Here is a 27983-nt window from a genome sequence, read left to right as displayed (position 1 = left end):
CAACAACTGTAAATCAAGCCCCACTCAAACTGGTATTTGTAGTTACATAATATTTAAAGCTCTCTTACCATCAAATACCTCCAGCTCATCAAATTGTTTTTCACTTTGAAACATCTCTACAAAGATTGAGATGTTGTATCCTGGATCAACCTTTATAGTCCAAGAACAGGTCTGAGAGTTGGGATAGGTGCCTGGGTAACCTGGACTGAGGATCACACCCGATGATTCTGTACGGATTTCATTTGCTGGACATTGTGCTAAGAAGGACACAACAAGAACAATGAAATGAAGTGTTCCTTTTCCATCAAAAAAATGTTATTTTCAGAGATATGTATACTTCAGGTTCATTTTCCAAATAAAAGCATGCTAAAATCATATTCTAGACATAAAGAACAAATTATAAATCTTGCATTTATGAAACAGGATACTAATTATAGTTAAACATTCATCCAGAAATATGTCACAGCAGAAAGACTTTAAGAATGAAATCTTTAAGAATGAAATCTTTTCCATGAACATGACAACTTATTGGAACTCAGCAGATCATATGAAAGTACACATGATTTGTGCAGACAAAGTGTTTACTTTGGGTATAAGACATTCCAAAGCATCCAAGTGAGATCTTCTCAGAAACCACTTCCCCTGTTATTTAAACTTTGAACTTATAAAAGTTTACAAACAGCTTCATTTGGTATTCATAGGCATTTATGATCTCTGCATATGACAAAAGGCATAGTACATTAAAATGCTGTAAAAAATGTATAATAAATGTTGGGGTTTATTAAAAAATTCTTTTGTTGGTCACATTTTCCTTCAACACTTTACCTCTCATGCAGGACTGATTTTTTTCATGCTTATTTGCTGTTGAAACCTGAAATATTTTGCCCAGACTTTTATAATATATGAGCAATTTAATAATGGTTAGTTAGGGGGTTTGGGGGTTTGTTTTATTATTTTTTTTTCTATTTTGTTTTGTTTTTTGTAGATTTACAGAATTGCATTTCTGAAAACTGTACTTGCATAAAGTAAAGGTTATAGGCAAGGTAAAATTATAAGAGAGAAGATATGATCATGGGAAAAAAAATATGTTACAAGGCAAAAATAACCAGAAACAAAAGTTCTTCACAATATTTTAAATAGTGATGCCTTAAGTGAGAAAAACATGAGTTTAAAACTTAACAATCATTTTCTGAGGACTACTAATTTCTTAATGGCCCTAAAGTTCAGAAGAAAAAAAAATAAAAATTTCTGACTGCTCCAAGATTTCTCTAGATCTACTTATAGGTTGAGGCTTCTGTAGAGAATTCAGGGTGATTCTTCTTCAGCTGCGATTTTTTTTAAATTTTATGCCACAAATTACAAAACACTTATCTAATGTCCATTCTGATTATTTATGGATATAAGAAGGGGGGAAAGGTGAAAAAGTAAAAACTATTTATCACTCAATTTTGTCATAACCTTTTCTTTATTCTGCTCTAACAGATTGGAGAATAGGTAGCATTATTATGACAGAAAATTCAGGAAGAAATATTGACATTTTGAACCATCTCTTCCTCTCATTTCTTTGACATGTGCCCCTTTCTGTTATCATTTGCCAACTCTCCCTATAGCAGACAGTAATTTTAACAGATAAAGCCATTTTTCATAGAATACATCCTAAGAGAATTCATGGCATAATGGTATATAATGTAGTAAGAATACTCTTGACAATTTTAACTTAGTAATTAATTCTTGAGATAGAAACACTTGTAGTCAGATTACACCCAAAAAATTTCACACAAGTTTCTATGCAAGAATATAGGTTTGCATGTATTTGATGGCAATTAGCTTCTCATTATCTTAAAATGAAACACACTGTTACTTTGACTTCCTATATTCATTAGAATAAGATAATAATACATAGAATACATAGAATAGAATACATAGAATACATAGAATAAACCAGGTTGGAAGAGACCTTCAAGATCATCGCATCCAACCCATCAACCAATCCAACACCACCCAAACAACTAACCCACGGCACCAAGCACCCCATCAAGTCTTCTCAAACTTGTTGATTAAGTGCTCTTATTTATGGATCTGCAGAATGTGCAAGTCTACTATCAAATTATCACAGCACACTGGGCAGAAACATATTGTCAGATAATGATAACTATTTTCCCTTTGTTAAATGCAGGAGACTTATTCCTGAGCAGAAGTGTGATTAACTATATGGCACATTTGTGATGAGGAGTAGCTGACATGACAGTTTAACAGTCTGCTTTACCATGTAGTACCATTGCTTTAGCTACGAGAGTATATTTAACAAAGGAAAAGAAAAAAAAAATCTTTTACTGATCCAGCATTGTCTTCATTTGAATGCTTTTTATAAAGTTCAACTCTACCAAAGCAGCTTGCAGATTAATAACTGGTTCCCTGAGTCTTAAATTTCAAGTATTCTGGGGGAATCCATAAAACTGTCAGACTTTTCACTGTGAGACAGTGATTCTTTTCAGCACTGGAAAACTATCTCTTCTTTGGGTAAACGATGCTTTAAGGAATGCTGCAATCAACTAAACACATCATAAAAGTAGCTGCAAAGCAGATGACATTTATAAGGAACACAAAAGACTACAGCAAGTACTTCTGGAGTAGTTTTACTAAACACATCATATCTAAAATCTTACAGCAGGTATGCTAAGAATACAACTGCCTTTTGTTGCCTGCTTTTCCTCAGCATTTTAGGGAGTTATGGAAATGACCATTTGTCAAATGACTTATGAAAGAATTTAATACTCATTCAGATTTAGGATCTACAAAAACAATCTGGACATTATACAGATGCAATCCAGACAAAACTAAAGTTAGGTGGTCTCATCAGTTAGAAAGTATGATGGTAGATTCTTCCAGAAACGTTTACAGCTGGGGTAATCTAAAAGGTTATTACCACATCCCTTTATATAGGTGATTTTACAGCCAAGTTCCCACAGGTATTACTTCCAAGTGGGTGCGCTATAAATTTCCTTTTAAGAACAAACTACATGAACCCTTTCGTTGTGTAATATCAGCTCTCAGTTTTAGCATGGTATTTCAAAACGGAATACTCTTAGATACAAAGTCAGACAAATTGTTTCACTTGAGGTATACATATTCTGCTGTTAATGAAGTTTATTTTATTTGTCAATCCACTAATAACATACATATTATATTCTTCAGTATTACATTTCATAATTTCTGGACTCTCTTCTGTCACCTAAGTTACAGAGTGATCCATCTCCCTACATATTTATGAGTATAGGAATGGATATGAAGTTTAACAATCAAGAAAATGTGAGCTGAAAAAAACTAGAATAAAACACTTGTGCCATACTTGTTTGCAAGTGCATCCCATTAATTTTAAAATGGTCTGGAAAGGTAACAGGAATAAAAAGTGGAAAAAAACCCCAACTCTCCTTGTTTCTGCATATGGGAGGACAGACATATCCAATCCATTGTATGTTCATTTTTAATCATATTGCTGCATATGTAAACTCTGAGTCCTGTAATTTGTTTTCTTAAATTCATTCATACAGGCAATGCTTACAGAAAAACAACAGGAAATAACAAAGAGCTTTATGTTAAACAGTCGCATTGTAATAGAATGTGATGAGGTAGTGTCACAAGAAAAGTAATTCTGCAGGACAGTGTAACACTGCTATAATATCCTAGTGTCAACAGAAAGATTACCTCACCTGTCTTTTGGAAAAATCTGATTTGGTTCTTTTGGGGAAGGCTTGACAAAGCTTCTTAACTTAACTCTAATATTACTTCTAGACGAAAATGTGTGCATTTCTTAGCTACTGAATAAATACACGTAAACTTTTAAACACGGATGAGAAAGCAATGCTCAAAAATTTGATGCTTAACATATATGAAGATAAAAAAGATGCATGCTAATGATACGCAGACCATGGGAGCGTATATTTACCTTCACATAATGGAGAAGATCCTTCAAACTGCAACTGTGCATTCAGTTTGCAGGTTAATATATCTTGCCCAACAAGGGTAAAACCAGGATGGCACTTGTACTTCACAAAATCTCCTGAAAAAGTCATTGAGAAAAACATTAAACCTCAAAACAACCCTCAAACAGAGGTATACCAAAATGTCAGGTGGGAGATGAAATATATTAATAGTTTCATTTAGAATTTAAGTGAAAGCAAGCAAAGAAACAAAAGATTTTTTTTTCACCTATTTCAAAGTCATCATCCTCTGTAAATATATCTGCATGTGGAACTGTTGGTGGAGGTTGGCACTTCTTCAGCTGATAAGCTGCAAATTTAAGTGAAAAAAAAAGAGATATTAAATACTAGCATACTAATTATTGCACAGAAAATTTCTTTCCTATTCACACTTCACAAATTACCACAGCACTCTCATGGTCTCTCAGTTAAAACGTTTTCCAATTTAGACAGAATGATCTTACTTATTATCTTAAAAGTATGTATTTTTAAATAAGTATAGATAGTACATTACTCTGGTTAGATTGTTATAGATCTATTTTAGAATTGGGCACATTTGTGATGTCTACAACAAGACTTCTGCAGCTACAAGGCTGCTGTTTCCTGTGACTGTCTTCATTCATGCTATGGGGCAAATAGTTACAAATCACAGATTACTCTGATTTTCTGGAAAACATGTAATTACCTGTCGGATATCTGGCATGTAATACTCATTCTTAATTTCAGCATATTTGGAGTTAATATTTCTTAGGGTACAGGTGTATATATTAACTTTAAGGAGAAATGGCAGTAATAATAATAATAATAAACAATAAGTTACACCCCCCAAAAAAAACCCCAAAACTAACATTAAAAAAAAAAGAACAAAAAACAAAACAATGACTTTAAAACAAAATCTCTTCTCTACTCTTCAAATCTGTTTCAACAAATTCTGAGCAATCTCATAAGGAATGTGACCAGTACAACAATAGATATGTTTCTAAAATGGAGTAGAATGCCTACTGATGAATCCAGTTCTGGATAGAAACTCCAAACGAGATTTCAGATTGTGATCACACTATAGAAAATATCTCCTCTTCTTTGAACTAAATCACAACCAAGAGAACACAGATTCTCATGGTAACTTGATAATCCTATCCACTTGCTGTTTTTGCAAAGTTAAAGAAACACAAAATATTGAGAATTAGCCATTATCTTCTGCATAAGTTTCTATAGCCCATCACTGTAAAGCAATAGTACAAGGAGGGAAAAAAAATCCCAGAGAGTTTCTCATCCATGAAGCTTTTTTGTTTTTTGTTTCAACCATGGAGAGTTTCCAAGGACAGGAAGGAGGAAATTACATATGTTTTTACTATGATATTTAATAATTAGCAATTAATTAAGTGAAATCATTATTATATACACCTAATATGCATATATATACCTATATATACCTATACACACCTATTATATATACCTAATAGCATCAGGTTTTCTGGAGACAGAAAACACCTGATAAAAAAACCTTTGCAAACTGCTTAGACATCTGTGATGACAAGTCTAAGAAATGGACACTAAACAGGTTTCCAGCAATAACAATTTCATTTAGGAGAAAATCATGGACAAGAAATATCTATCTGACTCCATACTAGTTTCATACAGACTTTCCCATGCAAATATACCTTCAGGTATACTCTTTCTGTGGCATTTCCTCTTCTCCTTATGAATCAATTCACCATATCTTTTTGAATTACAGTCCAGAAAGCTAACAACCTTCTACTTATCATACATAATTTAAGTGAATTAGTTAGAATTTGAACTATAAAATTTCACACCTGAGTTGGGTGCCTAATTTGTATTTCTTGTAGCCCTGACGTGGAACAAAATATTTTACTAAATACCAATCTGAAAGCTGTTCAACCTGCCCCCAACATCCCATCAATTATGAGCCCTATCATGGTCAACTGGTGAAAAATTGTATTACAGAAGGTTAAAAGTGAGCCAAGTAATAAGTGGGACAATATAATTGAAAAAAGTAAAAGCTTAACATTAGATAATGATGATTAACATTAAAGATAAAATATAGTTTATTCAAAGATGCAAACTAACACTCTTAAGATGCTTTTAAGGCGTGTTTTTAATACGCTAATTTTTACCACTGCTTAAGAAAAGCCAAAACATAGAAAGTCCATGAATCATGGTAAATTTATTTAAAAACATTCAGCACATCACAAAGTTATGAGGTATTTTTAAAATGCACTAATTGATTCTGGTAATTAAATGTTAATGGTATAAAGCAAACTGACCATGAAAATTGAGAACAAAGAATCCTCCCGTTGAAAAATCACTATGAAATTTGAGGAGGACTTGATTGGTGGAACTGTAAGCTGTTTCCAGAGCTGTGTTGCCACTGAAAACTCCCAGCTGAGGTGAATTATGGTCAGGACCGTCCCTAGGAAGAAATATGTAAAAAAAAAATCAGCTGAAGAAATACCGTATTTAACATCTAAATTAACAGTCTCTGTTCTCTGGACAGTCGGTTATGTTTTTGTAAAACATGTTTTTCCTAGTGATTCAAAATGAGTTTGCTGGGTTTTTTTCTGCTTTTGTTTTTTTTTTTTAACCTAGAAACACAGAATACACTCTCTAACTTCAAAGCCTAGTATATTTTGAGAAAGCAGAAACACTTTATAGTAGCTTTTATATCTCCATGGGCAAGAAATTTATTGGCTGACTGAAATTTTTTCTGTCTGTTCCTGCTAAAAATTCTCACATATACATCTACTGAAAATAATAATAGTTTTAAAAAAATAATAATCTAGGAAACTCTTCCAATCTAACTATATTTCTACGTTTTTTTTACCTAGATCCTACAAGTCCTTTCTCATGATTAATGCATATAGACATGTGGAAGTCAAAAGTTACTTTTATATTTAAATTACTTCCAAAGACTCAAAGGTATCAGGAAAAAAAAAAAGAAAAAGGTGTGTATGAACAGACACCCAAAGAGAAATATACTTCAGTCATTTCAGGTTGCATAATTTTCAGTATCATCATGTAAAACACTAAGGCCTGAACAAGCAGAATAAATGAATACACAAAAAATTTGTGTGCTCTGCAACACTTACTTCCTGTCTTTCTGTATGTTACATGCAATGACTCTAAACTGAATAAAAGTCTTTTGTGATATGTATTTTAAAAGACTGGAGCCTTCTGAAACCTCTCTGAAAGCTGTTAGCTTTTGAGTTTTCACTGTTTTAAATATTATGGGATATTTGCTCAGCTAAGCTGTATAGTTCAAAAGGCAAGCTTAGCTAATTTTTATCTCAAACCTATCAACCTTTCAGCTCTGGTGAGACCCCATTTGGAGTACTGTGTCCAGTTCTGGAGCCCCTATTACAAGAGGGATATGGACATGCTGGAATGTGTCCAGAGAAGGGCCATGAGGATGATCAGAGGACTGGAGCACCTCTCCTATGAGGACAGACTGAAAGAGTTGGGACTGTTCAGTCTGGAGAAAAGAAGGCTCCAAGGTGACCTTATTGTGGCATTCCAGTATCTGAAGGGGGCCTACAAGAAGGCTGGGGAGGGACTTCTCAGGATATCAGGGAGTGATAGGACTAAGGGGAATGGAATGAAGATGGAGGTGGGGAGATTCAGGCTGGACGTGAGGAAGAAGTTCTTCACCGCGAGAGTGGTGAAGCCCTGGAATGGGTTGTTCAGGGAGGTGGTTGAGGCCCCGTCCCTGGAGGTGTTTAAGACCAGGCTGGATGAGGCTCTGGCCAGCCTGATCTAGTATGAGGTATCCCTGGCCATGGCAGGGGGGTTGGAACTAGATGATCCTTGTGGTCCCTTCCAACCCTGACTGATTCTAGAATTGGTTCATAAAAAGAAAAATCCACTGTATGGAAAACTCTGATTCAAATTTTAAAAGAATTCATGCCACACATATCATTTTAGACACAACATGTATTTTAAAAAATGTAATTTAAATTAATTATTTTTCTCTTGTGCAGTTTTGTGGGACTATCCAGACTTCCAATTTGTACTCTGGTATTAGTGCCAAAAAATAAACTACAGGTGACTTGCCATAAAAATGTATTTCCTTCCTGCTGCCATGAAAACAAGAGTGAAAGTAGTGAATTAATATTGAATAGGAGCTCAAAAATTTACTTAGGTTTTCATTTTAAAAGACTGATACCCAGGAGAAAAAAAAAGCATTAATATTACAATTTGATTTATAATACACAAATTCAGCAAATCCCAGCAAATTCAGGAACTTTATCAATTGTATTTCATGAGCAATCGGGAACTCAGAGAAATAAGTTGTAAAACAGTTATTTTAAAACCTTTATTGAAAGAATATCAATATTCTTTCAATAAAGAACATCTAGGAATTCTGCACATACTTCAGCAAAGCAAGTTCAAAAATCTGAGATAATTTTAGGACTTAATTTCTTAGGCAAAAAGAGAAGTCAATGGTACAATGATTGTTACCAGTGAAGGCTTATCTATGATGCATTTTACACTTGGATCTATAGATTATGCAAGCACCAGACATAGCCAAATGGTAGTTGATAAACAGTTATGCATCTCTATAAAGTGACTGGACTTTCCCTCCATTACACAGACTTTAGTAGTAATGTCTGGTGGGGGGAATATAAAACAAAACAAAACAAAACACTGCAGACAGCAATTGATAAAAGAACACTGGACTGCCTGGGAGATGGGAGCAGCTGACTCACACAGAGTAAGTTACATCTGATATTCTGTGCAAGCCGTCCTTTTGATGAACCATCTGCAGCAAATTTATGTGAGAAAGAAGTCACCTTGCACACTGTGTGGGGTAAGGACCAAGGTTAGCCATAGATGAGAAAATATGCCACAGCTTCAGCATCTATGCCTGCTCTTCAGTGCAGTAAATTCTTACACAAAGTTTTAGATAGCTCTGAAAACTCTCCCCCCAGCTGAGGACACAAAGCTAAGATGTGTTTTGGGAGTAAGACATACAAATTCAGATAAGGGTGACATAAAATATGAAGCTTAAAGACACAGAAGTACAAGGGCTGAAATCCTGGCTTGTGAACTATAGGGACTATGACTATCAGCCAAAATAAGATATGAAGAAAATTTAAGAAAATTCTAATCAATGCTTAAATTAGTTAATGCTTAAAGATGTCAAAAAGTTTTGCTACAAAAAATGTATATTGCCTCATATGTTTCTGCAACATGTAATTCAACATAATGCAGATTGTTACATCACTTGGATCTCACATGGCCTCACTTAGAAAACAGAGAGTTCAAAGAAAATCTCATTGATAACTGAGTTTGAGTTTCAAAGCCTTTTTTTTTTTTTTAAGTACTTTTGAAACAATCTTCTTAAATCATTCAGGCAGTTATATCTGATATTATTTTTCCATATAATTGCAGAGCCTGTTTTATGCTGTTCTTCAGCACATATGACAACCTAAACAAGCAAAAGCTGTGGCTTGGGACAGTGAGATCTGATAAAACAATCAGAAAAAGAATAATCACTTTTGCTTTGAAAATTGCATACCAAACTGCAATGTAGTCATTCACAGGTTCGGTTTGGAGTAAGGTAAAGTTGATATAAATGCCATGGCCCGGAGGTACAACAATTAACCAAGTACAGTCTTTGGAATTTGGATATTCATCTGGGAATCCTGGGGAATAAACTGTACCATTTTGAGCAGTTACATTATAGCCACATGGAGCTGAAAAGAAAACAGACAAAAAATTAGTAGGAGAAACGTACATTTTCATATTACAAATGGCATATCAAAATGCTTCCAAATTTTACAAGCTCCACAGGACAAGACAACCTAAGTCTTAAAAAGCATATTTGTCCTGGCTAGTTGTTCCTCAGAGACAGAAAGTATTGATATTTCTAAGAAATAACTCTTCCTGATGTCTTTCAGATTTCATTTCTTGAAATCCATCAAAATAACTCTTCCTGATGTCTTTCAGATTTCATTTCTTGAAATCCATCAAAATCTACCAGGAATACTGCTTTTATACAGAATTCTTAAAACTATGTTACCACACTCTTAGAAAGGGGCACCTTGGCTCATATTCAAGATTAAGAAACAAATGAACAAGCGTTTTTCCATACAACTGAAGCCTAAACTGAATTGGAACACAATTCTGAGAAAATAAAAAAGCTGATTGTTCTTTCAGTACCCCAAAACTACTCTATTGCTGACAGTATTAAGCCATGTTTAATGGTACTTCAGTTGCAGTTTGTATGCTGATTATTCTTCTGACAATTAATGTGGTGGTAGAGATACAAATGAGCATATACTTGCTGAATTTGGTCTGTAGTCAAATCGGTGCAATGGAAAGTTAGTCCATTTAATTTAAGGGTAACAAATATGTAATAATGTGCTCTCTTTTGAGTTTCTGTTTGGGGAAATTGGCTGGTTATGGATGCAAGCATGGAGCTGAGTAGACATATAGCCATTAGCGCAAACTAATGAGTCTCACTCTAATGAGTGAGACCGTAATCTCATCTGTGGGCACTCAGCGTAGCTCTGGAACTTCTCATTAGTTCTTACCATAATGCTTAGTTTATTATTGTCAGGGTTCCTATTACTCACTTTCAGACCCTCTTCATTTGTTTTTCAGCTTTCAACAAGTGACGAACCAGAAAGAAAGAAAAAAAGAAACAAAACAACCAAACAAAAACCAAACAACCAACAAAAGGAAAAAACATGTAGAAAAAGGAAAAAAATAATGAGGAAGGACTTAGAAATACAGAAGAATTTCACATATGGTTTAAAGCTGATACACCACTGGGATAGAAGGATCATCTGGCTAGCTGAGGAGCAGCCCTTTTTTGAAGAATCCTTTTAATATTCACTGAATTTATAGGTCAAGTTAAGGAGGCTTTAGACCCTCCACTTTCTTCATCCATATCAGTACTAGCCATTATGATGCATTTAGCACATCTTCCCATCTTTGAACAGAACAGCATCTGTTCCCAAACCACCCTTTAGTGCTACAGGAAGCAAATGAGCTAAGGAAAATGAAAGGTTGGGTCACTCTGATTCCTGGCTGTATGCACAGTCCAAGGGCAGGTGGCAATGTCTATCAGGTCTGATGATTCTATGAAGTAAATATAACTTGAGCCCATTTTTTTCTCTAATCCCCTACATTTATGCCATGCTCAGTTTGCATGTTCTGCAAAATCTAGTCTGTTCTCTGAAGTGTACACATGTTCACAGGTAAAAGGCTACGTTGACAAGTATGCTTACTACATCGAAATGCACTTACTGAGACTAATAGAGTAACAAGTGGAAAATCCTTTAAGTTCTAGTTAAAATACAGGATTTTTCTGACAGAATTTTTATACTTAAATATATTTTTAATTTATTGTATTTTTTACACTTTTTATTGTGCCTCTTTTATTCTCTAATACTCTACAAAGAATGCAGATTGATTGTATCTCAGTGAAGACAGTCTAATTCCTCTTATTGTTAGCCAAATGGGATCAGTAAATTCTCTAAAAGAAAAAGAAGTGTTACAGGTAATGAAACACTAATAAAATAATACACACAGCTGATAGTAGGCTTCCTTCAAAGATTTGGAAATCACAGAATACAGAAAATTAAACAGAATAAAAAAGTTACACTTCATGCAAAACATGGCTCACACCTGTAGCTCAGTTAAATGTTTCTTGAATTCCTCACACCCTTTTCTGGTTGACACATGAACACGTAAACAAAAATCAGAAAGTATTGTGAGCTCTGAACCAAAGTAATACCAGAAAGTTACCTTCACATCTAGGGAAATGGTAGTTCCAATTTCGGTTGATTCCATGTTGGCATGTGAGAACAGGCTGACCTCTCAAAACATATCCAGGATAGCATTCAAATGATACTGACTGACCCACACTGTAATCAGAGTTGACTATATATCCATTCAAAAAAGGGGGAGGATCAGGGCAATTCTGTAACTCGTAAGCTGGAGGATAAAAGAAGTACTTTTTATTGCTTATGTAGATCTCAACAAAGAAAGTAAACATTAATGTAAATTCCATACTGGATTGCACAATAAACAAACACTGGAATGTCAACACTCTGGTAATGGGGTGATTAACACATAGTGAGAAATAAATCATTCATTGGGACTATCCAGGTCTTGAAAAATAAATGAAAAAAATAGTTTTAGAGACAAAGGATACGAAAAATCAATATATGGGATAGAATGAATTGCCATCTGCATCAGAAATTTCCAGACTCCCTAGGGAGGTGGTTGAGTCTCAATCTCAGGAGATGTTTCAAAGATGCAGAGATGTAGTGCTGAGGGACATGGTTCAGCAGCAGATTTGGTAGTTAGATGGACTCAATGGTCTTAAATAATAGAGTCACAGAGCACCAGAAAGATCAAGAGAAGTGACAGAAATCTACCAAGGATAAAATTAGATATATATCCATATTAAAAACTGCAGAAATGATTCAACATATTTAATGTCAAGGTTTATGTTTTCAAGGGCCAGAAAACATTATTCAGATAAGCATACTTAATCCATGCATAATAGTGCGATGAAAATTCAGTGAGCTGTCATTAATAACACTTACCGAGATAGAAATACAATTTAAAACTACATATTTCCATACTGAAGATATATTTCCTTAGAATATTTAAATGACAAATATTTCCATCAGACACAAAAATGAAAGGTGGTTTTATTAAAATGTTATTTAGAATAATGCAGAAAGCTTCACTTAGACAAGATAGCACATAAATACCATTGAAGAAATAATTATCATTAGATTAATGCCATGCTTTATCTGAGCATTCCATTTCCAGTTACAAAATTTCTGACAGAAGATATAAAGTTCAGATAAAAGCAGTAATACCAGTGTGCTTAATATTAACACATGCCATTAAGTCTAAGCTCTAAAATACAGTAAGAGAGATGAAGAACATATTCTTGAATAAAGTATTTTGTTTTGGTTTGTTTTTTCTTTGAAGGTAATCATTCCAGTATGGATGTGTTCATCCTAGAAGTATATATTTATCGAATACATTATTTAAACAAGCTATTTCAGCAAGATTAAGCTAAACATTTCACTTAGGTGCTTGCTTAAAGTGATGTTTGTACTTAATTTCTTTACTGAAGCACAGCACCTGTCATGAGATTTTAGCCACTGTTGACAGTCATGCTATGAAATAGATTTTGAGAACGCCGCCTTCTTTTCCCTAATTCACTCAGTGAATCCAGAATCCAGTGTTTGTAACATTACAAAGATGAAAGAGATGTAGAGGTATAATAAATAATCCAAACTGCTCTAATAAATCAGACTAGAATTTGCCTAAATAACAAAAAATTAAGAAAAGAAAATGAAAATTTAACAAGCAGAATTAATTGCTACTGGAAAGGAAATAAGTTTTATTCCACCTAAATTATGGTTCATTAAATTTTTGTGCTAAATCTAGTAGTGGCTCATTAATTTTTAATGCTATTATTACTCCTGATTTCATTATTCATCTAGTACTGCTACAGATAATATTATTATCAACATCTTTATACAAATTAGAGCACTAGGAGATTATTTAAGAGTACAGGACATATTAAGACTAATATATTAAATTATGTAAAAAAGCTATTTAACAAATTACATTAAAATACAATAGAAGATTATTCTAGAGAGTCAGCGGATCTCACAGATTTATTTGACAAGATGCAGCTCTGCATTGTCCAATAGCTGACAACAACATGAGAATAAAAAATCAGGAACACCTTGGGTGAAAGAGGAAATCCTGAAAACACATAAACATGTCAGTCCCTGTGACTTGCACATCATCCCTTAAAGTCTCTTCGCTTGTTATCTAAAAAATAAAGCTCAACTTTAAAAAAAATCTAATTAGTGTTAACTCAGATATATATATGGTTTTCTCCTGTTGTAGCATCAACACACAGAAACTTCTAATGTTTGTTCTGGTACGTGTAAATATAGAACCCATGCCTAAAGCAGTCTACCATAAATTTGAAGGTCAGAGGTGAATGCACTTCCAGAGCACAGTTGCTTGTTGTTTTGGTTTCTTTAAAACAAACAAACGAAAAAACAGGTGCAAAATAGAAATAGAAATAGATGTGAAGATATTTTCTGCATGTGACTTCTGGTATAAATCCTACAGGTGACTCACAAATTATTGTAGTAACTGTAAGTCAGGTGATCCATCTGACTATGATATAATGATTTAAAGGCCACTCAGCGAATATGTTTTATAGTTTTAATGTAAATATGAATTATATTCTCTGTTCTTTTGATATATGCAACTACTATATGTGATTTACCAGGGCAATCCCTTATTCAGTCATCATTATCAAATACTACCCACAAATCCTGATGTCACACTCACAAAAAAAGGCTATTTTTATGAGTGCCATGCCCAAAGACTTGTTTTGTGTTGAGCTTTAAAAATGATATACTATTCTACAGCAGAAAAAGCTCTAGTATATGCTGGAAATGAAGACCAATGTAAAGGAAATCTGAGCAAAATATTTAATTCCAATGCTGACAGCAGTCAAATACTGGATGAATGTATATGCATTTGGTAATTCAAGTACATCTATAACTAGACTTTCTGAGAAACAATGTAATAAGTACATTTATTTTTTATTTGACATTAGAATGATTCAATTATGGATTAATTTAATGTCTTTCTTGGTTCTGAGTTTTCTATCTACTATTATAACTATTTGGTTAAAACCTAAAGTAAGGAAATTCTTATCAAATTATTCATGTTTTTGAGAACATTTTTTTTTTTGATTCTTTATATAAATATTTCCAAAATACTTCTACAAGTTTCTGAATTTCTATGAACACGCTTTTTTTGGACAGTTACTTTTCATTCTCATAATGCTACCACACAATTTTTATCACAGTATTTCATTATAAAGACCACCTAAATTGCATTTTTTAATATTTCATAATAGATGGTTTTGGGTTTAGGTGCATTGATTTTCCTCTATTTACAAAATAGGATAACATTTTACACTGCCAATGAGTTAGTTATAGTATCCTTTTTGCTGTCAGCTGGCAAGTTGCATTTGGGAGAAGCAGAAAGAAAGGAACTTATCTAAAAATCAAGTGAGTGAATAAAAAAATTAACACATTCTTTTGTATGTTCCCATTTTGTTCTGACCTAAATAATCCTACTGGACACAGTAGGGAAGGGAAGAATAAAAAAGAAGAGGAATTATAAGCTTAGTTCATCAGCCTTTCCAAAATATAGAATAAATTTCATGCGTATAGTATAATGGAATTCTGCATTATGAAAGCTACCATCTTAATGGCAACCTCAGACTGGACATAGATGACAAAAGATTCTTTCAGCAGTTTGTCATGGCTCAATAGAGGAAAGGTGCTTGTAGCAGGCAATGAAGTTGTAGCAACAATGAAGTTGTGGTTTAACTGAAATAATTAACACAACTGTTAGCCTGAGTAAGTCCAAGATTTCATCTGATTTTTAGACCATGAGTTACAACAATCAGCCTAACTTATGAACATATATGTAATCTTCTTTGGCACAGCTGAACACCACACAATTGATTCCCTTACCTCAGTTTTTTAACCACTGAGCGTACAAAGTCGCTCTAATGGGAAATAAGCAATATTGGCAAAACAAGTTTCCAGTGATATGCAAATATTGCTTAAATATTAGGGAATAAGTTAAAGGTAACTAAATCTGCCTGGCATAGGTTAAATATGGAAAATCATAACATCATAAAATCATAGAACGATTTGGGTGATCCTATAAACAACTTTTACAATTTCTTTTATGACAGCAAATATTGTAGTTCATCACATGTAGCTGACCCTATAAAGAATATACACCATTGAGGAAGGTCTTGTTTACACAAGGAAAACCACACTAATGAGAACCCGAAGGAGGACAATATACAGAATACATACCACATGCCTTCGCATTTTCATTATTTGGCATTTCTGAAATTTGCTACTATTTTGTCTTTCCAGAGTTATCTGTTCAATAACAATTACCCTTGGCTGCTCAGAAGAATTACACTGGTGTGATATGTGACAGTATTCCCTACTCCTGTCTGACAGAATAAAACTCCACAGGCAATAAAGAGATGTGAACCTCTTCATGGGCAAGCTTTGCTTCCACTGAAGGTGGGGGAGAAATGAATAAGCAGATGCATGGTGCTTAACTGCCCACCAGGATTAAGCCACAATACATATATTTTTATAGGAACATATAGGCTTATAGACATATATATGTAAACCTAAGCAAGTTATCTAAATTAAGAGCCCATAATAAGATGGTATGGATCTCACAAACTGCAGTTAGATGAAATTTCAGTAAGCCATTCCATTTTACTATTCAGATTCTACAAAGAGTAAGATTATTTTAACTTTAGTTAATGATGTTTAGTTGTCACTACTGGGAAAAAAACACCACCACCAAAACAAAGAAACAGAAAAAAATTTCCATACACAAAACCAAACAAAGTTGAAAAAAAAAAAAAAAGCCAGCAGCAGAATACCACAAGAAGTTCACATAGTCAAATATTGACTATATGTATTTGAAAATACAGATAACAGAATGTGTTGTCTGGTGTCTTTTAATTTCCTCTTAATTTTCTCAGAACTCTAGTCTGCAAAAACATAAGAATTATAAAAATTTTCATTTGAATATTTAAAATAACTCCTTTTGTTACATTAAATATATATAAAAATACATAAATTGGAAAGCAAGATAGTTAATGTGAGCGGTGCACCTTGATGGGATGGAAAGGATTATGTGCTGTGTAACATTTGGCAAATGACACCACCTTGGGTTCAGATTTTTAGATCAGTAAAATAAAGATTCCATTTCAATGCAATTTCTGTTGTAAAAGACATTCAAGCAATGGATCAAACAATCACAGATTGAAAAATGCTGTAGTGGTTACTACATATTATATAACACTTCAATATGTCTAAAATATTTTAAGCATAAAATCCCCTTAATATTAGTTCATTGTGCTAGTTCCTACGTACCTTGGTACATCAGCTTAAATCCTTGCCTGTTTTCTGAGTGATCACTGTAAAAATGGATAAGTGTTTCATGAGTAGTACTTAGCAAGGGTGATGGAAGTTCCATTCCACTAAATTGTCCGATCATGGAGCTGGTGTGGTAAGGTCCATTTTGAATTTCAAGGAAGTCATGATTTGCTTCAGTAGAGAAATTCAGAAACTGAATGTGTGCACCTGCAGCATTAAGAGTGGGGAAAAAAAAATAAATTAAACCCAGAGTTTTTTATAAGTCATGTTGCTTAATGGTGCCATGTGCAAATACAAAGGCACTACATTTATATTTTAGTCACCATTCAAAGTGTGATGCTTAAGTGAATAGCTGCTATGTGTTGCAAGAATTTGAGCCTATCATAGAGGGTCAGATCAGCTCAGCACCCAGGAAAGATACCAGTAGAGTACCTTTCAATGGCAGAAATTTACCTGTCTACAGAGTCACAGGTTTATGGATTGCATTGGGTTGGAAGGGACCCTCAAAGGTCATCTTGTCCAACCCCCCTGTGGTAATCAGGGACACCTAGATCAGGCTTCCCAGGACCACATCAAGTCTGATCTCCTCAAACCATCCCCAGAAATCAGGTGGTTGCACAGAACTTTCTCACAAAATGAAAGTGACAGAGAGATGACTCCCAAAATGCTGAACAGTTGGAAGTACAAGCATAATCTCATCAGAAGAGCTATTTTTAAGTTCTGGCACTACTTCATGCAGACTAAAAACATGGAATTCAGGTTTCAGAAACTGTATGTATGCATAACCTCAAAAGAGGAATGGAAATGAACTCGTTTGAAAGCCAGTTAGTACCAAGTAGCTTTCAACCTCACTGTTTGGGTCTAGCCTTGCTCTGATTATGAAGAACTAGCTGGAATAGGATGAACCAGAATTACTGAATAAACCAACAAAGCAGTGTAAAATATCCAATGCCTTAACTCTCTGTTTGACATTCACATGTAACAGTTGAGACATATCCTTCATTCCAGGAGAATACCCTGGTGATTAATCTGTAAGGGAAGTCATTCACTCAGTCATTCTCTGTAGCTTATTCTTTTGCCTCTGTGGTTTGATACCTAATCACTTCTTTATTTTTATTTTTTTCTATAGGAGAAACTAAGTAAGCTACCAAGTAAACTGACTGTTTCAGAGCACATGCAAGAATGTGGGATATTTCTCTCTAGTGTTTCCCTTAATTTATGTAGAACGGGAGATATGAAAACAGTATCAAGAGAAAAGTCTCACTATCAGCCATCTCTTGTATCTGACACAGTCTGATGAGTGAAGTCACTAACTTCACAATGCTCTCAGGATTTAAGATAAGGTAGGATACCAAGAATCTTGGAAATATCTTAAGTATCAGTCTTTAATTGTTTCCTACCAGAGACTGGATACCAGCAGCACAGAAATTTTACAGAATTGAGCAGCCACTTAACTTTCTGAAGTGAGAAGAAACTAATTAAATTAGATATATTAATGTAGACCCAAAATCACTGGTTTGGTATTTAAATAAACCTACTGTTCTGAAATAGTCTGATGAGCCACAGAGTATCTTTAAAATGGAATCATTTAATTACTGAGAAAGATTTTAAATGATTAGTTTTAAATATTTAGGATAAAAAATACTTGTATTTTAGAGGTTAAAAAAAAAAAAGGCAACGTAACCAGATTTACCAGTCACTTAAAAAAACCCCACCAAAACAAAATAAACTACCTAAAATAGCCATATTTTAGACATACTCATATTTTTTTTTCTGAAATGTTTTTCAAAGGTGCTAATTTCAATTACAGAACATATTGTATGTGTCACTCAAGCTTTAGGTTCATACAACTTACAATTGTCAATTTGATATGTCAAAGAAAGCATTTTTACAATAAAAATTTTCTTACATAAAATGATACAGAATAAAACCAATAGCTAAGAAAATAATTTACTATCTGGTCAAACTATAATTATACTCCTTTCTGCTCTAATCTCAACAGGACTACTACTCTCACTTGAATAGATTATAAATAAACAGAATTCCAAGCTGAGCTAATATTTTTCACAGATGTTAATCAATTAATAGCTGTCTGAAATCATTGTAACATCACCAAAAATCATTTGAAAAGATGTACTTTCTGTCTGTTTAAAATATTTGGATTTTAGTAGTGTCCTCTTTTACATGATCAGTATATTCTCATGCAATGAAGAGAGCACTATAGTTTGGGACATATTTAGCTTCCACAATTGCTGGATTGTTTAAGCACACCTGTGTCAACAATATCACAGGTTTGATTCAATTACAAAGTCTGAATAAATGACTGGGAATACAGGAATACTTACTGAGACATAAAGTCTCTGAAAGGTTACTTATTTCAGTGGAATTTGAATCAATCATTACATCTATATGAATGTTTATGTGCACAGAGCTGATTCTAACGCATTTGGTATCACTTTTAAATGCTTCCAGAATAATTCATTATTCAAATGTGGAAATATTTTCTACATTTCAGAGATTTCATGTACTTGTTTTAATACAATGCAAATGGGTACAAGCTTGAACATAGAAGATTTCACCTCAACATGAGGACAAACTTCTTTACAGTGAGGGTGATGGAGCACTGGAACAGGCTGCCCAGAGAGGTTGTGGACTCTCCTTCTCTGAATACATTCAAAACCCTGTGCAGACTACCCTAGGTGATCCTGCTTTGACAGGGGCACTGGACCCGACGATCTCTGAAGGTCCCTTCCAACCTCTAATGTACCGTGATACAATGATACTGTGAATGTAGCCGAACAGCTCTTAGATAGACAAGCTTATCCATTGTATGTATAGAATTGCCACTAACAGCAAATTTCCAAGAAGGGAAAGGGATAATAATAGGATACAAGACATTTGTGTAATTCATGAAACAATTTCTTTAAACATTGTTTAAAGAAAAAGAGCAAGTCTGAGAAAGACAAATGGCTATTTTTGTCACTACTATTGTAATTTTGTAGTTTAGCCCACCAGCATTAACAAAAACTCAGCTCATCTCATTCGGGAAAGCAAATGGAAGCTGTATTTACAAGCAAAACTACACTCTGCAATGGAATCCAATGACCTAATTAAGATGGCATTGCTTCAGAAGAGTTGCTTATAATTAATGGCTGTAGAATGCCAAATTAGCCAAGCATATCCTGTCTACACTTTTGTAAGGCTAACAATGCTATCCAAAACTGTGATGGATCTCTTCTACCAGGGCACTATTCTAAATAATAGCACAGTACTTCTACAAATTAACTTAGTAAAATTCTCTTCATGTAAATAGAATGGCTTACTACAGAAATCCCTCCTATGAATGCAAAGAGAAAGTACAGAGAATAAATTAATTTATAGAGACACAGCTATATTGAATTTAATAATAAGCTTTTAAAATCAATTTTCTTATTTGCACATTAGGATTTAATTCACAGTATGGAACATAATATTTAACATCAAGAAAATGTATTCTTTTATTTCTAAAACTGATAGAAGATTATGCTTTATCTGTGCGCTTAGTATGTATGATTACTTTTTCAGCTTATTAGTTATTTGTGAAGATATTTCTTGTGTGAAAGTAGTTTTAATGCAAACCTAGAAATTTTCTAAACCAGCAAGAAATAGGGGCTTGAAATATAGTTTTAGAATGTTTTTAACAAAATTCACAGAGCTAGAAATGAGATTTTGTCCATTTTCTTAGAACATAAGAAATACTGTTAAAAAGTCACTAGAAGTACAATGAAAGGTCATTAAACAGAAGACCACTAAACAATTTACAGTTTACATTACCTGTTTCACCTGATATATCTTGATGCAGCAGATTTCACTTTCTCTGTAATAACTTTCTGAGGTAGATTGAGTTTTACAAATAACAAGTTGTTTTGACAAAGATATATTTTTTAATTGCCAACCATTTTCAAATTAAAAATGCATAATTATATAAGGGACTCACAATACATTGACTGAATAAAATCTATGCTGTACTAGAAATGGGAATATCCTTATATATATATTCAAATATGATGATTACATTAATTGCTTTTCAAATGCAGGCTTACTTACCATATCCAATAGGCAATGAAATCTTCCACGTACAGTCCAAGTTACTGGGATAATTTCCAGGAAAACCTGGGCTCAAGATCACACCACTCATGTTTGTGAGTGTTCCCCCACATTTAGCTATTAAAAATAAAAATAAAGTCACTGTATCTTTTATTAATATTATTTCTTAATATTTGGCACGTGAATAATTTTTTTAAAGCACTGAAATTCATCGCAGTCAAGAGACTCCTCATGAAGGGGAAAAAAGACAAAAAAATCGAAGCTGGAGCAAAATGCTTACTTCATTCAATATGTTCACTGTGATTTTACAGCAAATGTGCAGTTGCACATATAGACTGGGTAACTCATTGTCTCACCTTGCCAATTATGGTTATAAACTTCTGGTGCCATGTTGGTGCCTTCTGGTTCCTTCATAATTAAGAGGGAAATATTTGAAATCAAACTGAATTCTGACACTGATCCAAGAGAAAACTACAGATCTACCAGTTAGGATAGCTAAAACATACCTGAGTTTAAAAAACAAAGTAAACTAAAAAAAATCCCACAGGATAAACTAGCTACATAACAAAATTACTATTTTCTTCCTATCTGTATGCTTTTCTTCAGCAATTTCATGTGTTTGGAATTTGAATAGCCATTTGCATCCAGGACAGAACTAAATTATGAATATGTGAAATAACTTGAAGTGGCTGAATTTATGCCTTCACAATGACAATAATATGAAGGAAAAATAATTTAAGAAATCAAATTTGAATCCTGTAATTTACTTTTTGAGGAATAATTATTTTAAAGCCTACGAGTCTTCATGCCAGATATGACATGGATATATGGCCTGATAAGAGAATTGTGATACTGTGCCTAGTGATAATTGTGATACTGTGTCTAGTGATAATTGTACTGAATAAAATTAAATATTCTACTGTTTAGACCACAAAATAAGTCTCAAACATCTTAAATATCTTTGGCTCCCTGAAATGTTTAATACATTATTTAGTCAAAAAAATAGACTGTTTTGTATTTCTAGAAAGAAACAGTTTAAGTTGGCTGCAGGTGAGGCAGGGATCATGTGTCAAGGGTTTCTTTGCTTTCTTGGGGGTATTTTAGCATTACGGACAGTGAAATTTCATGAACTACATGGAAAAAATAAAAATAAATCAATGACTACAATATTTGTAGGTAGAATCTATGTTTAATAAACAAAGTGAAACACAGGATTATCACAAAATCCACTCCACCTAAACTCCAAAATTTAATTTCTAAAACTGATGTGAAGGAACTGCACTGCTTTCATAATAATCAGAAATTATTGCTTCTGTAGAAGCTGACAATATGAAATAAAATACAGACCAAACTTGACAAGGAATCTTTAAAACCATTTCATATTAACATTCCTTACAGCATCCCAATCTTTTGAATTCCTCTTAGATATGAAACTCAAAGGAACTGCTTTTGCTGACTGAATATTAAAGTTAAAAGCATTCACTGGAGAATGTATTTCAAAGCTGAAGTGAAAGAACATTATCATGGAGCTATGCTGCTTCCCCCTCTATTCCTTGAAATACACAAGCCAAAAGATACCAGAATCTTGACTCTCTTAAACTTTCTTTAAGCAAGAAAGCAATATAGCAGAACAAGTTTATTATTTACATAGGGAAAATTCATCTGTTTGGTAAGGTCCTAATGTGCTTAAAAAACAAGTTATTTTTAGCTTTACTTCTTAACTCAGCATCATTTAACAGCTTTGTCAGATGAAAAGAGCCAGCCTTTCTGGAAACTTTTAAACTCTGTTTCATTCCACCACCCCAAAAAACTTGGCTTCAGAGCTGCTCTCCACTGCTAACAGACTGCCTACTTCTTTGAGAAGTCTCCTGCATGACCTGCCTTGTTATTGAGACGGTTCTCCAAGATGAACGCACTGCTAAAGAAGCATGTTAAATTCCTCTCCCTTCTGATGAACATTCAGCTTGATTCAGGACTAGCTGAAACAATAAACATTTGGGTTTCCTCTTTGCCCATGGTCACAATATTTTTTTTAATAGCATATGCAATATATATGTAAAGAAACATTTTATTGTAATTTTTTTTTTTTATTTCATTGATAAAAATGGAAATTCAAAAACTTCTGAAAGAAATAGAATTAAGTGAAGGAAATAAGAAATAAAATTAAGTAAAGGCATGGCAAAGCCAGGGCACAATGAACACCCTGAAAAAAAGAAAGTATCCATACCAATGCAGAGAGGAGATGGATAGTTCCAGCGTCGAACTGTTCCTGGCATACAAGAAATATGAGACCGGCCCTGTTTGGAAAGGGCAAAATATTAGACTGAAGATACTCATTATGGGACTTTCCAGAAAGGCAGAGCTACAGTGAACCTCCTGGATCATCTTATCTATGTCTTTTCCTATATCAACAAACTGTATTATCATTACTTTCAAGAAGTGGTTAAACTCAATTTTCAATTAATTTTATATTCTTATTTTTTCTACTGGATAAATGTTCTAAAACACGCTTCCTTTAATGACTTGAAGACTTCACATTTTTTTACTAAATATAAGGCAGAACTTACATGGTCAAAGTGGTTCAATCCCTATTTCACTGCCAGAGTTCTCATCCACAGTGCAAGCATACTTTTTAATTTTCAGGCTGCAATCTGGCGTGAATCAAGCATTGCTCTGAGTGAACAGTACAGACTGTGTGCTACCTGGTACTTAAAATTTACATGGTTGTAACTTTCAAGGCCACATACCTCAGTGTGGCTGCCCATGACCAACTGCAAAATGCTCTCAGCTTTGCTTCAAGTGGTAACAGTTCAAGCTGAAAACTCAATAGTAGAGCAGAAAACTTTTTTTGTCAGTTCTGCCCTCTGAGGAATGCAAATTATGCATTCTGCTGTAGGAATGTGAAAGCTGAATAAACGGACAGGCATGAATGACCCTGAGATTAAGACTGAGACATGGGACTGAGAGCAAGATTCAGTATCTGTTCTAATCATTTGGATACACAAAATTGGGAAAGTCAAACAACACCTCTTGTTTGTTTATTAAGAGCCTACTATTTAGCAAGGTAGGATCTATTAGCAATATAATATGAAGATTTATTTGAATACTATTTTTCCATAAAATAAAAATAAGAAAAAGACATAATAAGTAACCTACAGTAATGAAAAATCTATTTGATTAAATTACTTCCTCAACACTTGGGATATTTGCAAAAATCAAACTACACACACTACCTTGAACAAAGTTAATATAGAATTGTATGGAATAATACCACTTTAATTAATAAATTACTTAGGTATATTTAGACAACCATATTCTGAAAAATAAACTACCTTGGAAGGAAAATAGCTTGGAAGGAAAAAGGAATTACTCTTCATTAAAACTATGAAAAAAATAAATTAATCTTTTTCTTATGAAAATACTTCAAATTGATAATAATTCAATGAAATACTTTTATTTGAAAAACAACCTTTTCATTTTAAGGAAAAATGTGCATGCACTTAATGTGTCATCCTAGTTACCTGCAAAAGAGATGAGGTTTTGAATAACTTACTTAATGTAATATTCCTTGTTTTATTTTATTCTTTCCTCCTAGTCTTCAGTGATTGCATATCTCTGATGTGAATCATGGGAAAGCCATAATTTAACTACCACAGTCAGGAAAAAAGTAAAATGGCCTATAAAAGATCTTTTGAAAAAATAAAATGAAATGATTTGTCTTGCATCAAGCCTCTTCCCAACAAGAGCACACTCTGATTTCAGTCTTTTAAAGTCCCCTCCTGGGGGGAGACACTTAATCCTACAGCTAGCAATTACCTTTCTTATGCATCTCCAGGTAGTAGTTTGAGCTCTATGACTTTTTTGATAAGTCTCAATTATAAACTAATCCACACCTGATTGTTATTGCTGGCTGTGAATATATTCTCTAAAGACTGATAGTAAATTCACAGCTAGAGTGGAAAAGGAAAAAAAAAAACCTGCAAAGTTATGCTGGTCTATACTTACTGAATAGCAAATATTCTGTGCCTCATATAATCTTATTTTCATTATTATTTCATTTTAGTTTGAAACCAATTTTTACTGGTATTTTAGCAATATACTACACATACATGTGTATGTACCTTCTTACAGCAGAGTCTTTGTTTTATACTTTAGACAAGATCATTAAACTAGTCTTTATATAAATCAAATTACATAGTCGGGATTACATTTCTCCATGTGTGGAAATAGACACAAGTACAGTTAAGTAATGCTATATTATGAAATTTTAAGAAAGTACTTCATTATGAACTCCCTGCAAGTTTTAAAAACCAAAAGCGCAATTAGTCATATTCAATGACTACAGAAAAAAACTGAAAACAGACAAAAGACAATGTAAGTTTTTGTCACAGTGATATAGACAGTGTATTAAATTTCAGCATTAACACAGACCAGCTTCTTATGTGCAGATCTCTTCCTCACAATAACATGATTGTTTTATACTAAGGTTTCCTGGACTCATTTCAATTACTTCTGAGTATCAACATTCACCTGTTATCACTCCACCTCAATATTTCATCAGCATTCTTAAAGTATGGATAGAAAATTCAATGATTTTGTATCCTGAAGATTTATCTATTTCTAATCCATGTCATAAAAATTGAATCATCCCCTTTTTCATATGCAAATTTCAAATGTTTCAGAGTTGAAAAAAGCAGGAGAGAAGAGCATGCAATATAATGACCAGTACAAGTCAGAGTCTACTCATCAAACCTAAGCAGTTAAAAGTTAGATATCCATGTTAACTTCCTGATATTCTAATCAGGAAAGAAAGACAATAGTTTCAAAGCAAGATGAATCAGCCCTCGGAGGTGTATGACTGTTTTTCTCTAGTGTCACAATGAGAGCCTAAATAGCTGATCCAGGTTAGATAGATGACTGTTAGGTGAAATAAACTGGATTAGGTGTTATTCCATCTCTAGAGGAGATAGTCTAGTATAAATATTTCAGGTTTTCCTATTAGATCATGTCTACAAGCTTACTAAACAATCAGATATTGACCTAAATACATTTCAGTCCAAACATCTCAGAAGCAGTGGCCTGGATCACAGCAATAAGGTGCTAAACACCTATTGGAAATTATATGAACAGTATCCTCATCAGATCCTGATCCTTCCAGATACGGTGGAATTGAAAAAAGTACATAAAGAAATCCACGTAGCTTTTCCACAAATACTAAAAATAGGTATTCTTTCCAAATGCACATTCTTTTGTATAACTATTTCTTTAATTTTTTTCCTTCTGAATTAGACTCCAAAACTAAATGTCATGATGCAAGCTGCCTATGAGAACTAGTCTGGCTTGTGATAACTGCCAAACTGATATTTCATCTATGCCAAAAGTATTAAAGAACTTCATTCTAACAATCAATAGCACTGATAATCAAATTTCAGTTCCTATACTACTGTCTTGGATATAGCAACATGTATGTATCCATAGAATATAGCATTTCATCATATACTTAGTCTTTAAATGAAAGTCAGGATCTATATGGGTGCCAAACTTTAATGACAGACAGCCCTTTTGAAGGGGCTGTATAAAAAGATATGATAATGAATATCCCATTTTCTTATTGACATTACTGCTACCTACAAAGGATACTGTAAGCGGAAGATGATATAGGGAAAATAAAGTCAATAATGTACGAAAGTGAAAGGTTTCAAACCAATAGGTGTTTTCAACATTAAATTTTCATTTGATGAAAAAAGAAAAACTTAAGTAACATTCAGCTGTCTTGTAAGCAATCCTTGAATAATAAAATGAGCAGTGAGTGCTCAGGGTGGGTAGAGCAGGCGTTATTGTGCCTGTCTTGTATCTTTTCTAATTAGTAGGATAGTTGTATGATATAAGCTTTTTTTTTTTACTATGGAAATTGAATCTTTCTGATACAGGCTGTTTTAAGTCATGCTATAAACATAAAGGTTAAAAGCTTGACCATGTTGCAAATTACCAAGAGAAACTTTTCAAGTGCCTGTGTTCCCTCAGCCAGCCTAAAGCTAAGACCTTCAGTCTGAATCCTGTCTGAATTTTAGGAGAATCATCAGAAATACTGAGACCAAAGAATAAACCTGTATATGCTGAAGGAGCATTAAACTGGAAAACATCAGGTAAGGAGCCATGACTTCATCCTGCTCTGGAGCAGAAGTTATGAATTTTGCTTTCTTTGATATAGTAGTATGGTTTTACATTGTGTTAAGTGGGACGTATTATCACCTGAAAGATTCTGAACTCAGATGTTATCATCTTATCAAACCAGTGGTGGAATATATGTAAATGAATTAGTGGAACTAATGAGGGAAGAAAGAAAGCTCTCAGAATTAGATTTGCATGGTGCTGTGACATTTACAAACAGCAGCACAGTGACACATGTACCATGGGAAAAATAAAACAGTGTGTGAACACTGAACATCCCCAATCTATACAGACTCTTCACTAAAATAGGTCTTTAGGTGGGTCTATCAATACTTCATTACAATTCTCCCACAATGCGTTAATTTAAAGAAAAAAGAAAGAAGTAAATACCTGTAACGTATATCCTGGCTCACAGTGAAATGACAAAACATCATTCACCATATATCTATCTCCTGATTTGATCCCATTGCTAGGAATTACTGGTTCTGGACAGGCAGCAAGGCCTACAGCTGAGGAAAAACAAAGATTGAAAAAACATAGATAAGTGGACAACAGCTCTTCCTTGTAATTCTCTGCTCTAAAAAATTCTTTCCACAGCACTGTTGGTTTTTTGTTTTGGGTTAGGGTTTTTTTGAACAAATGTTAACCAAAAATTTATTTCAACACTGAACTGAAATTTTGCTTTAAACAGAGTTGCTTTCAGAATTACCCTGCACAATACAAATAGTAT

General features: G+C 33.7%; 1 protein-coding gene across 1 annotated transcript in view; it reads right to left on the bottom strand.

The window, feature by feature from the left end:
- CSMD1 (CUB and Sushi multiple domains 1) overlaps positions 1-27983 on the bottom strand; it is a 963767-nt gene that overhangs the window by 90289 nt on the left and 845495 nt on the right. The window contains exons 38-47 of the mRNA XM_054179968.1: positions 27644-27762; positions 23310-23379; positions 21083-21199; positions 16994-17203; positions 11754-11942; positions 9517-9694; positions 6266-6411; positions 4210-4290; positions 3947-4060; positions 69-257 (exon numbers count right to left, since the gene is read on the bottom strand). Of these exons, the coding sequence (XP_054035943.1) occupies positions 69-257; positions 3947-4060; positions 4210-4290; positions 6266-6411; positions 9517-9694; positions 11754-11942; positions 16994-17203; positions 21083-21199; positions 23310-23379; positions 27644-27762 (1413 nt within the window). The remainder of the gene's footprint in view (positions 1-68; positions 258-3946; positions 4061-4209; positions 4291-6265; positions 6412-9516; positions 9695-11753; positions 11943-16993; positions 17204-21082; positions 21200-23309; positions 23380-27643; positions 27763-27983) is intronic.

Source organism: Dryobates pubescens, chromosome 3, assembly GCF_014839835.1.
Source record: "Dryobates pubescens isolate bDryPub1 chromosome 3, bDryPub1.pri, whole genome shotgun sequence".
NCBI lineage: Eukaryota > Metazoa > Chordata > Aves > Piciformes > Picidae > Dryobates > Dryobates pubescens.
This window is presented reverse-complemented; position numbering and strand designations above follow the sequence as displayed.